A 13,133-nucleotide genomic window follows, 5' to 3' on the forward strand; every position below is an offset into this window, starting at 1 on the left:
GTAACAGTCCTTCAGTGTTCTTTTCCTGAGTCATTCCTCACCTTGTAACTCTGTAATGTGCAGCCTGCTCTGCTGTGACACGGGGCCAGGGGCAGTCTGCTCCCTGCTCAGTGGAAGGAGGAGATGTGTCCACTCTGCTGCTGATGTTTCAGGTATCTGTTTCAGTGACTCACTGGAGTGATGCACAGCACCCCTCCAGCACTCACAGAGAGGAGACAATCATCTTTAAGAGATTTTTTTTCTCCCACCCTTTTAGAATGGAGGAGAAAATAGACAGAGGCACAGTTAGCTTTATTTCTTTGATACCATTCCATGTATTGGTAGGTGTGAGAAAGTCATTGGGGATCTTGATGTGCAAGGTGGACCTCAGCAAATTCCACATTGCTTCTGTGAAACAGACATTCAGGTTAATTTTATGTATAAACCAGCTGAGTCCCAGCATGCCACGGAGCCTAAATCACATCTCCTTCTTGCAGACTGAAAAGAAAAGGGATGATGAATAAGGATGCCTACTGAAATGTTACATAAACACTCAGGTGCTGGTAGAAATGTATTACACGCATGGGTATCACTGCAGGCACTTTTGGATAAAGCCTCCCCAAAGGAAAACAGTTGGACAGTTTTATTGATAAGGTTCTTCTGAAAGGAAAGGACAGTCGGCTTTCTTTCAAAGGCAGAGAAAAAGATCAAAGTGATCCAAATAGTTTGCTGTATTTAAAAAGTATTTTATGACATTCTAGCAAACCGTATTTATAAAAATGGTGCAAAGAGATGTTGATGTATGAAGACCTGCTTACGTTGCCCTGGAAACTGAATTTTCAAGCTAATTTAGGAAAATCTGCTCTGTCTAAAGCTTTCTGAAGTCTTGTCTCAAGCAAATAAGAAGGCTTTTTATCACAGAACTGCAAAATGATGTAATATTTTAAATAATTTCTAGCCACATAGGATTTAAATGTTTTTAAATTCTTCACCCGTAACTATTTAAATGCAATATTTTGTTGTTACCATTACAGTCTGCACTGTCCAGGAGCATTAGAGAGTGCAGCTCTGTTTTAAGACATGATTATGCAAAAATGGCATTTCCTTTCTCAGTATTTTCCCTCTACTTAGAATACAGGATTACAGCCATGTCCTCCACTTGTGAGTGAAGATTGTTAGTACATTTTACTGCTCTTGATTTTATACAGGGTGTACAGTGCTAGGAGAGGAAGAGGAGGCTTGATTTTGCTTTTCTGATTAGTATGTTTTTGATTACACTTGAATCAGTAAGTGTGCCATCTTTATTCCTTGCCTTAGATTCCTCCATTTGGGCATTTAGGAGAGATATCAAATATTTTTCAGATCAATGTTAGGTAACTTTGATCCAGAAAAAGAATTAAAATAAACAGTATGAAGGCTTGCAATGCTGCATGGCACTGTGGAATTAATATTGTTGCTTTTACAATTAAATCCAAAGTGCTTATTATTTTGTACTGTCTTTTTTTTTCTTTTTAAGTACAGCTGATTTTCTGGATTTATGCAGATTTTTCTAAACTGTGGGTTTCCAAAAGCTTCCAAAATCTGGTTTTCTTTCCTCCTTATGAGGATGGTAATAAGTACTGCATGCCTCAATCCCCCTCCCTGCAGCATAAGGAGCATATATGTATTAGATGACTTCATAGGTTCAGAAACTATAATTAGGGCTTTCTGTCTTGTGTGAGGTTTCACATCAGTGTTGGTAGCTTCCAGTAGTTTCTATGTCTTATTTGTATTTTAAAATCATGCTTGCTGAAGTGTCAGCAGGGATTTGGGGTGGGGTGAGGCTGCAGCAGGGTCTGCCTGCTCCCACAGCTGAGGCTGTGCAGCCACCAGAGCCAGAAGCTGCCCAGATCTGGGCATTTCAGGGAAATACTGGAGGTGCACAGTCACAGAACAGTGCTAATGTACTGATGTAGGGGAGCTCAGGCTTAAGTGGTGGGAGTTTGGCCAAGTTTATGTGGTCTTACAGTGCTTAAAAAAAATTTCCTTCTGAACTGAGTCATTTTAATATGGAAACAATGAAGCACAGTAAACCAGGAGCCACATGAGGCCATTGCTTTTCAGAGTGGGTTTGTACCAAAAAAAAAGAAATTACAGCTTTTAGCAGGATGCAGCCCACTTGAATTCAAGTGGGGTTCAATGCCACTTCAGGGAAATCCACGAAATCTGTTTGGTGGTCTGTATAATCATTTTATTGAAAATACCTACAAGCAAAACTGCATAGATTATATGTAATTTTATACTTTTTAAAGCATTTCCTTTTTATAGCAAACAGTTGCACATCTCAAGAGGACTCTATTTGCTGTACAGAAGTGATGAGTTTAACAAATAGAAATGGATTACTGCATGGACTACTCTCAACCATTTAAAATCCTATTCTGTGCAGAAGCACAAAAACATGCAAAAAGAGAAGTGTAGGACAGTCCAAGACTGGACAGCAAAGATAAATGTCACCCATTTCAGAAAGGAGGAAGAGCCAGTGGAAAAAACAGAGCTTATTTCTAATGGCTGATAGTTTATGTTACACAAAGTAAGCCAATCTTTTAAAAAATTATCAGCCAGAACTAAACATTTATAAGAGTACACATGCCATAGCAACCAGCAAGGATGCCTTAGCAAATTCAGCTGGAGTGAGGCTTTGTTTCAGTCCAGCATGGCTGAATGTGTCTCTGCCAAATGACAGACTTGAGTGTGGTCAGGATCCTGTCAGGTGCAGTCCTGTATTATTAGTTCCTGGAAGGTGGATTATCCCTAACTTATCCTTGTTCAGGTTTTATGGTAGATGAAGAAGGAGGACTGTGTCTTTTCCTACCTTAAAGATAAGAGGTAAATGTAGGCACCACATTGCACACCTGATGAATGGTTGTTTGTTGAAATGAGATGTTGGGTGTTACCTAAACTGCAAAGATTTGGGGATTAATACAAAATACCAAACATGAGAGGAACTTCATGGTCTTCCAAACTTAGAACTTGGGGTGATGTCTGGGATTTGGATCCTGTAGGAAATTAATTGGTGGGTGCAGTATGTAAGTAGAAAGGACTGAAGAAGTATTTGAAGTTATAATACCATCACTTTGTTTAAACACTGAAGGTCAGTAGAAGTTAATGAAGACATATGATTTTACCCCAGAACAAAATCCAATGCATGAACTTAGAAAAATATATTCTTAGTTAACATTCCTCCTATGTAAAGCTCTCCTATGTTCACAGGGCTCATCCCAGTGCCCAGAATGTGTTCAGAAGAGAAACGGTAACACTATTCAAACAAAATTTGCAGATATGCACCAGCAGGTTCTTTTTATGAATGATACAAACATGTAACTTGCAGTAGCATTACTAGAGTAGTGTGTTGTCACAGACTGGAGCATTGCTGATGCTGTTCCTGTGCTGCCCAAGTGGAATGGTAGACTGGCAGATCAGTAGATTTGCCAAGCTGCACCTGTCTCCAGCTCTCCAGGTCCTTCCCCTGCACACTTTTGCTTGTTGTTCCTCATGAATAAGCAGTTTAAGCAGAAGATTTTTTAACAGGCTGGTTACAAAGCATTAATTAGCTTATCTTAAAGGTAACTTTTTTTAATGTATCTGTTTTCCTGGATGCTTTTGGTGGTATTTTGGGTTGCTCCTAATAACACAAGGCAGCACAACCCTCTGAGGCTGTACACAAAGCACCATTGCTGCAGACTTCATAGTTTTGCTCCAGACTATCTCATCCTGCTACACATATAGCATTTCCTATCTTCTGCTTTCCTTGGAGCAGGTAACTTCTCTGAAGAACTGATAGAAATTAATTTGCAGCTGAACTATCAGTGTGCAAATAATCAGCTCCCACTGACAGACCCCAAGCAATATTGCTGCCAGCCCTGACCACAGTAAGATCTGGGAGTTCATTTTCAAAAGAACTAAAGTACAGTCTCAAAGCAGAATTGTTTTGTGAATTACTGCTAAAGTGTTTAATTTCCCCATTTCATCCATTTCCTTCTCCAGCAGTTGAAAGGTGCGCGGCTGCCCCATTTCGTTTGCTATTTGTTTTGCCTTGCTATGAATCTTTTGTGTTGGACAGCCCTGTGTTGCTCCATTGGTGTGTAAGGATGGAGGAGAGCACAAAGGAGCCTGCCCATCCTCAGGCATTGATCGTGCAGGCAGAGTGCTCATGCTTTCTGTGCCTGCAAAAACAGCTGATGCTCTTGTGACTAAAGTCAGCGAAGGGAAAGGCAAGTTGTTCTCATCACATTGCCCACTCTCAAGGTATTTTGCATGGCTCAGTCATGAAAAGCTTCCCCCGTGCCCACGCTTGTTCCTTACAAACACATCCAAGCTCCTTTTGAGAGGGGCACCCGGATTCTGCTGGTTGTGGAATGTGGGCACAGACAGTCAGCCCAGTAGAGACCCAAAGAGCAAAGCCAGGGCTGTGGGAAGGGGGCTGGACAGCAGCCCCTGCCCATCAGCAGGTGCTGATGCTGTTGGAGGTGTGTGCTGCCTGACAAGCTGTTCACCAGCTCGGGATCTGGTGGTGTTCCTGCGAGGAATGAGCTCCAGAATTTTGAAATGCTAATCAGACAGCAGAGCCTTGCTTCAGAGCTGTTCCCAAGGGGAAGCTATTCTGCAGCTATATATTCTTGAAACTATAAGTCCTAAAAGCAGCTTTAGCTCCAAGCCCACACAGACCTGGAAGCCTTGAACAAGGCAGTGGCCCAGGCAGGGAGCTGTCGAGGAGGTAGGCAGGTGTCGTGGCAGGAAGCCTGGGGACTTCCTGAGCAAACTGACTCTAATCTTGCAAAACTTCTATAAAATGAAACCATTGTCACTAAGCGTTTTGGAGGCACAAATGTAAGTATTCTTTTGATTTGAGATAAGGGAATATTGGCTGGTTTGATGGGCTTTTTTTCCTTTTTGTTTCATCAGCCCTGATTTTTCAGTAGCATTAGGTAATTATGTTGCCAAGTAACTAGCTGCCCTCTTGAAACTCCTGTCTTAAAATAATGTACCCTGTAGTGCATGGTACAGTGATGTGGATATAAAGGGATTTTAGGGAGCATACTCATAGGTATGGAAGCAATTTTTGCCATGGGGCTGCTTAGTGAAGTGGCTTAAGGCTCTGGTGGGACCAGGGTTGCTTCCAGATGTGCATTGCAGATGAACACATAGCATGTGCTCGAGGCACTGTGGCAGCTCCAGTGTGGCCACCCAAGTTGCAGCCATGCAGCTGAGGAGGAGGAAGAGGGCAGACCTTCACAGCACCCCTCTGGATTGTGCTTGGAAGCACAGAGTGCAGCACGTGGGGCCACTGGGGCTGCTACCTTCCCTTGCCTGTTGGAACACGCTGCATCCCACGAAACAGAAAACGCTGCTCCCTCTGCTACAGAAAAGGTGTTAAATTTTTAAAGAAAAGCTACGAGCTCATGAGTGATGCATGAGAGCAAATGGCTTTCTAACCTATTCACCCTTGCAGGAAGGAATGATGCCAGTACTTTCTGCTTGTGTAGAGCCCACTGTCTTCCTGTGTCAGCTCAGGTGTGAGGGTGTTGCCCTGTCTGGACCAGCCCAAGGCAGCACTCAGTGCCAGCACTGCAGCTCCATACTTCCCATCCTCCTACACTTACCACAAATCTCAGAAGAGTCTTTCAAGACTTCTTGCAGATAATGTATATCTACCCTTTAGCTCTTAAAGCTGCTCTTCAGAGTGATAGAACACATCAATTTTGGGGGGAATAATTTGGAGATTAAGAATGATGTATGTAGCACATGATATCATTCTGATGGAGCATGATGAGCAGCCATGTTAGCCAGTAAATCATCAACCAAAGGAAATCTAAAACTGACTGAAGTCAAATCAACAGTGTAACAAAACATGACAGTTAAGTATATTTGAGTCTCTGTAAATATTTATTCTGTGTGCTCGTGGGGCAGTAGCAATGTACATCTATCTGTTGGCTCTGCTCATGCATTTAATATGAACATGTTATTTGTTCTGTTAGCCCTGTGGACTAACATCAGTACTAGCTGTTTCTATAACATTACCAGACCTTCTCTAGGCATCATAGGAAACTATTGTCAGGCTGGTTTTAAATTTATTACTTCTCATAGAAGTAATGTCACAGCCCATCTGAACTCCTAGATCAATATGCTGTTAAAGCCAGGGCAACTTATCACCGACTTTCAGACCTGTCATCTGAAATTACTGTCTGTGCACCCTCCTTAAATTTCCAAACTTCCTATAAACTCTTGGATTTATGACTGCATTGGTTTTGGTCCATGTGGTGTATTTGAAAGGTGGCCACAATTTGATAGCACTGTAAAAGGAACAGTAAGAATTACTTACAATTCTGCTTCTGAGAAATCATCTCTATAAGGTGAAACTGATTAACTGAAGTCAGCAGAAGTTTTACTATTGACCTGCAAGAGCTCATGACTACATCTTTTACATCTGTCCTGTATTATTCTAGGATTTATCAGCAGATACAATGCTTTAGGGGGATTTCTCAGCAGATACAATGCTTTAGGGGGATTTCTCTGAAGCTCCTCACCAGCCAGCAGGTTCTGTAAGAAATGGGTAAGGCTCCTGGTTACTTTAGATCCAGAGTAAAGCTGCTATTCTGGGTTTATTTTGACATAATGAAAAGTAAATAGACCCTCAGTTTGAAATTAAATTAATCCTCTTGGTCTTAATGAACCCAGCCAAATTATGAAGCTCATGTGCAAACAAGGCAAGCAATCCTAAGACTTTACCCCACGGCAGCATGCAGCAGGGAGATTTAGGACTTGGCTTTCCTCTTCCTTCCCACTTGATTCTAAAATAATGGTTTTGGAGCTTTCAAAGCATCTGCAGTGAGATCAGAGGACTTTTTTTTTTTTTGTTGTTTAACACTATTCAGTTTGCAGTGCAATTCCTGTTGTTTAGGACTGACAAGTAAGTTGAGTATAGTTAAGCCCAAAATTGGAACATTGCCGGTGCTCTGTGGAGAGGAGGACTGACCTCCTGCCATGGGGCTTTTGAGCTTGGTGGAGTTAGCAAGACATCATCCTTAGTTATCAGCTGAACCAGAGGTGAGTGAAGTGACTGAGACATGGATGTTCTGCCTTCTATGAAGTATTGTCAGCTGGGGTTAGAGGCCCACTTGGTTCAGGAAGCACAGCACTGGTGAGTTTCAGGTTCTTCATTGGAAAAAAATACCATCTTCTGTTGTAAATTCACTGAAATAACCTTGATATATTTACTGATATGAAATTGCTAAAGTAAGATGGTTTTCTGTGCTTACACAAGAGGCAAGAAGCCTTAGTTATTACAAGGACACCACACAGCCCAATAATCCTGAATATAAGGCTCACATGTTTTCTAAACATTAGGTGTCTGAAATATTTCCGGGTTTTAAATGTTTCTCAGGAGTGTTGATAAGCCCTTAAGCAGTGGGTTGGTGCATAAAATCTAATCAAATGCAAAGGAAGAACAAATGAGAGAGGAGAAAAGTTAACTTCTGCATTTGTAATTATTATTCTGGGATTAATGAGGTCAGATTCAAAGCCTGTCTGACTCTATGGGATTAGCAATAACACAATTACTGTCAGAAGCAAGGTTTTCACAATGAAAGCATCTCTGTAAATTGATTTTAATGAATTGAAACTTTCTTGTATATAAATATAATGAAGATGATCTCAGTCAAGGCAATAATTGGTTTAACTCAAGTGTAAGATATTTGGGAGTATGTGTTTTTTCTTTTTTTTTGTGTATTTTATTCTTAATTATCCTTGGGTTCCCAGAAATGTAACTCTGAGCTATACTGCTGTTTGTGTGAAGCAGCTAATTTGCACTCACAGAATCCTTCATGAGTTCTCATGAGTGAGGTGCTGCCATCCCAGTGTTGTAGCCATCATTTTTGATAGACAGATATTTCATACCTGTTGGAAGAGGTGCTTCTTGAGGCAGTTTTAGGAATTGTATGTACAATAATTATATTTGCATTTGTAAATACTATTATTACAATGTTAAGGTTTATTCCTAAATAAAGGAAGTCAAGATTTAAGATTTCCTATGTGGTCTCAATTTGCTTCCCTTGTGTGCGTGTTAAGATGTTGCCTCTAATTATTTGACTATTTTTTATTTTTACTCCTCGATTTTCTCTTTATTTTGAAAGCAGACTGCTTTAATAGCATCTATTCAGTATTTTGTCTTGTTTTTAAAAGTGCTGGTGTTACTAATGACACAGTCTTCAAACCTTACACCAAAGAAGTCTTACTTTATCTGTGCATTTCCACAAACATTTATTGATTTGGTTCTACAGGACCTGGAGGAGGCCAGAACAGCTTCTCCTTGCTGTGTTACACCTGGGGCAGTGACTCACTAGAGGGCTCAGGTCACATGTTTCTGTGAATGTGGGTTCCCTATTTAAAGCACAGAGAGACCTGGTTTTTCAAAGTTCAGGCAAAATGTGGCACAGGGCACAGATATTTAAAGGAAAGGCAGGTGGCTGCCTGGCAGGCTCAGAGTTTCTTTGTTCTGTGCCCCAAAACTACAGGTAGGGAGATGCTGGGCATGTGGTCACTTTGGGGGTCACTTTGGGGTCACTTTGGGGTCTTGGAGCACTTGAGTAAATGTGGGATTTAAAGTGCTCGGGTGGAAACAAGGCTGTCCCTGTTCCCTCTTTGCCAGCACTGAGGAGCCCAAGTACCCAAAGCACTCCTCCCCGCGGGCAGGGGCAGCAGTGGGGTCTGGGCTGTGCCCAGGAGAGCCCAGAGGGCCCTGGGGCACCGTGTGTGTGCAGGGGTTCGGCTGGGAGGCTTTGCCCACAGTGGGTTCACAGCACAGAGCTGCAGCCAGGAGGGAAGTCCAGCACCACAGCTCCCTGCCCATGCATTCCCTGCTCCTCAGGAGGAACAGAGGTCACTCCTGCACAGAAAGACCTCCAGAGAATTCTAATCAGCCATTTCATCTGGATCAGGATCTGAGCAAGTTTTGATGGATTGAAGGTGACATGCCAAACTTTAATTGCAACCAGAGGATCCTAAGTGACAAATCCGGTTGTTTTACAGGCCTTTTAAGTAAACAAAGTGCTTTTAGCAGCAGGCTGCAGCTGACTTAGTGGAAATTAAACCTAGCCATGAATTCTGGGGTTTACTGTATTGGAAAGAACTAAGTCACATAACTTGGAGCTTTAATGGAGGTACAAGTATTGGCAAAATCAGCAGGAACCAAACAGGAGGGGATTCTCAGTAGATAGATACCCAGTCCTGCAGTGAGAGAAGTACAGATTGGCATCGATCCTTCAAGCTCCTCCATCCCTTGATGCTGTGTCAGTCAGGGCACTGGGGCTGGCAGGGCAGCAAGGTGCAGGAGCACTTGCAGAGCAGGGTCCCTGTGTGTCCCAAGTGCCCATCAGGGCATGGCAGCCACCCTCGCTGGGATGTGCTGCTGTTCTCTCTGGGCTTGGCTGTTTCCTGGCAAGCACCTGGCAGTCTGCATGGCAGAACAGGAGAGGTGGCACTGGGCAGAGGCACAGGGTCAGTGCTGGGCTCAGCTCCCCCCCAGGCCTGCAGGCAGGGCTGCACACCTGTCCCTGAAGTGGCTCAGGTTTTGGCACTGCCAGCTCACTGCAGAGGGGCTGTAGCCTGTTTGTAACGCAGTCCCTACCTTATCTCCCCTAGGAGATGTCTAAAGTGCCAGATCCAGGGCTACATTGAAGATGGAGGTGTTAGGAAATCCCCAGTAACTTGGGAGAAAAGTCTTCATTGTGACAGCAGTGTGTGTAATAGTGCTGGGGAACATAATGGACCTCTAGCTCTTCATTTGAAAAAACACACGGAAAGCTTGTCACTCTGTGTTAGACCACCCAGAAACAGAATAAATGTCTTGGGTAGGAAATCCTTCTGACTTCAGGCCTGTCCCTTCTTCAGGTATTTGGTGGTTAAGGGCCCTGAAGAGAAGTAACTGCTGTGAGCTGAGGTCAGATCCTGCCGGAGCCATTTGTACTCCACAGCACTGATCTCAGAATAAATTTTCAGCAAACACCAGCCTAATCATGTTGTCATTTTTTTCCTCAGATTGTGGCTTAAATGTGCACAAGCAATGTTCCAAGATGGTCCCAAATGACTGCAAGCCAGACCTGAAGCATGTCAAAAAAGTGTACAGCTGTGACCTTACCACGCTAGTAAAAGCACACTTCACCAAGAGACCAATGGTGGTGGATATGTGCATTAGGGAAATTGAATCTAGAGGTAAGGCATCCTTAATGGACTTTTGTTGCTTTACTGATAATCCATTTAGATTGATCTGGGTCATCTGGGTTTCTGCTGAATGTATGATTGCTCAAAACAGATTTGCACAAGACATTTTATGACTGCCAATTACCCTGCACAGCTAATATTATACTGTGCATTATTTCATGGTTCATACCATTTATAATTTTTATAGATTCTGCTAGAAATTGCTTAATGGGAAGTTACTGCTTTGTAGTTACATATTAGTGCCTATCTTTCCAATAATATATTCATTTTAAAAATTAAATGAATGTGGCAAAACAAAGAGGGTTCATATTAATGTGTTCATTCTTGCTAGTTTCCCTAGCCCACACTGAGTATCCTTTTCTAGAATTAGGGTACTTGTTTTTATTCTGAAATAATGACTGATCATCAAGTATGTTAATCTGAGTTATTTTGAAGTGAGCTGTAATTGGTTTAATACATTCCTTCAGCTCTGAAGTAATTTTTTTTAATATAGTTTAGTGCTGATAGAACAAGGCATCTACTGCAATGGTCAGGGTTAAAAACCCAGGATAAGGTTTCGTTCTGGAAGAAAAACCTGATAAGGCTTTTAAAGCGTGTCTGCTTCTTCTAAATTAAAAACTTGCCAAGGGAAGAACTAGGTTGAGGGCCACTGTAAAAATCAGGACTAATTTTAATCTTGTTAAAATGTTCATTGCAGGTCTTAATTCTGAAGGACTGTACCGAGTCTCAGGATTTAGTGATCTTATTGAAGATGTCAAAATGGCATTTGACAGAGGTACAGTCTTTCCTGCATGCTGGAACTTGGTGCTGATGTATAAAATATAGACAGTTTTTCTGCAGAGCCTCTGTCTCACGCTCCAGTGCCCTGAAGGAGTCGGACGGCTGTGCTGGCAGGAGGGGAGACGCCCCATCACAAAAGCATATCAGCTTCATTCTGGCCTTTATTACAAAAATCCACTTTTCTCCTTCCATCAGTATCTGTGCTCCAGTAACCATGTGTGTAGGAAGGACAAAGCTTTGTGAACTACTGCCCTAGTTTGCAAGTCAAACTGTGCTTGGAGGGATGGGGGAGGGATAGAGGGTGAGTGGTGAAGTGCCTTAAGAGAGCTGTGCAACTTGAATCCATCTTTCTGGATGAAAGCTCCAAAATAATAAGATGAATGCAATAGTGCAAACAAAGTTGGAATTATTACAGACTAAAAGAAGGTCACGGAGAACAAACTCTTCTCTCTGAGAAAAGGCAGTGGGAAAATTAAAGGCTTTCCAGCTGCAGTCCCTCTATCCCAGTAGAAATCAAGTCCAGAATCCGTGCTGGAAACTCTCTTTCCTGTTTGTCTGGAGGACTGGCCCAATTCGGACCACATCTGCAGTGTTAGCAGGGTGGGGACGTGCTGCAGAAGCCAAGTTCTGGATGTGTGTCCGCTGCGCTTTGGAGTAGGTAGTATGTTCCAGTTAAATGGTGAACACATGTTTTTCCTATAAAATAGGGGGGCTCTGGACAAAGCTGGGTTTCTGCCTTTTACTTTTTTCCCAGACTCCCTGATTTCTCATTCAGTGCTGATGAATGTGTTGTTTTGCAATGCAGTGTGTTCAGAAATAGCTAAACGTCCATACCTTAACACAAGACAGATACTGCAAGATCACTCAGGCAGGTTTTTAAAAAAAAAACAAACTGTATTTTTTAGTAATTATTTGAAACAAAGAAAAGATATGTTACTTTATAAAATGCTTGAGGTTTTCACCCTGAAACCATGAACATCACAGTCCACTAACGGTTTTATGTACAACAGCCAAAATCTGTAGTTGTTTCCTTTTCAATAATGTTTGCTTAAGTGAGTTATTATTTTTCTTTTGAATGCTGCTCTACATCTGTTTACATTTCCAAGGCTTTAATATCAGTGCCTTCTCCACACAGATGGGGAAAAAGCTGATATTTCTGTGAATATGTATGAAGATATCAATATTATCACTGGTGCACTTAAACTGTACTTCAGGGATTTGCCAATTCCACTCATCACATATGATGCCTACCCAAAGTTCATAGAGTCTGCAAGTAAGTGTAACACATTTTTGTCTGATTTCATCCTTAGCCTTTTCTCCTTTTTGTGCAGGACTGTCCTGTTTGTTTTACAGCTGTTCCATCAGCTCTTACCCTGCATGCCCAATTTAGTAAGGATTGCAGGACTAAACATGCAGTGCACATTACGGCCTGACCATGTGATGCTACATGGGCATGGTTACATTTTCCTTTGCCTTTGTCACCAGGAATGTTTCCTTTTCATCATACATTATGGATTACATCACTGGTGTGTCTTGCATGAGTCCTGGGTACTTGACAGTGATTATTTAAAGTCTGTTGGTTTTATGGTGCCAGAAAGAAGGTGGTTTATGGAAATGTTTAGAAATAAGATGTCATTTGTTTCTGCAGTTGTCCGTTTTGAGTGTTTTCATAAGCTGATAACCTCTCATTCTCCCAAAGCCACCTTTGGGGCTGGCCTTGCAGAAAGTGGGTCTACAAGCACAGCAGTAAGCCCAGCTGGAATCTCTCTCCCGAACATCCTGGCTGCCTGAAGCATTTCTGTGATGTGTTCACACCAGCCACACCTGGAAAGGTGTGAGGTAGACCGTGGGTACAAAACAAGGACTGCATGCTGGCCTTACAGCTCCTTTGGAGCTCCTTTTTCCAAGTGGTTTCGAGACAGCCAAAGGCACTGATGGCAAAGTTCCCAGTACCTTCTGCTCTCCCAGAGTTGCACCTGTAGATTTTTCATACAAAACCAGTCCAGTCAGCAAGATTGCCAGAGGATTTTTTTTTTAGTAGGCTGCAGGGAATCTTTCAGTGGAATGCAGTTTGCTTTGGGGAGTTTTCTTTGTCCAAAACCAGTCACATCCTTACAGTG

General features: G+C 42.3%; 1 protein-coding gene across 1 annotated transcript in view; it reads left to right on the forward strand.

Annotated features, from left to right (window-relative positions):
- The window catches only part of CHN1 (chimerin 1), a 90,298-nt gene that overhangs the window by 74,890 nt on the left and 2,275 nt on the right, over nt 1–13,133 (forward strand). The window contains exons 9-11 of the mRNA XM_030952937.1: nt 10,051–10,224; nt 10,931–11,008; nt 12,149–12,286. Of these exons, the coding sequence (XP_030808797.1) occupies nt 10,051–10,224; nt 10,931–11,008; nt 12,149–12,286 (390 nt within the window). The remainder of the gene's footprint in view (nt 1–10,050; nt 10,225–10,930; nt 11,009–12,148; nt 12,287–13,133) is intronic.

This window comes from Camarhynchus parvulus, chromosome 7, assembly GCF_901933205.1.
Source record: "Camarhynchus parvulus chromosome 7, STF_HiC, whole genome shotgun sequence".
Classification (NCBI taxonomy): Eukaryota; Metazoa; Chordata; class Aves; order Passeriformes; family Thraupidae; genus Camarhynchus; species Camarhynchus parvulus.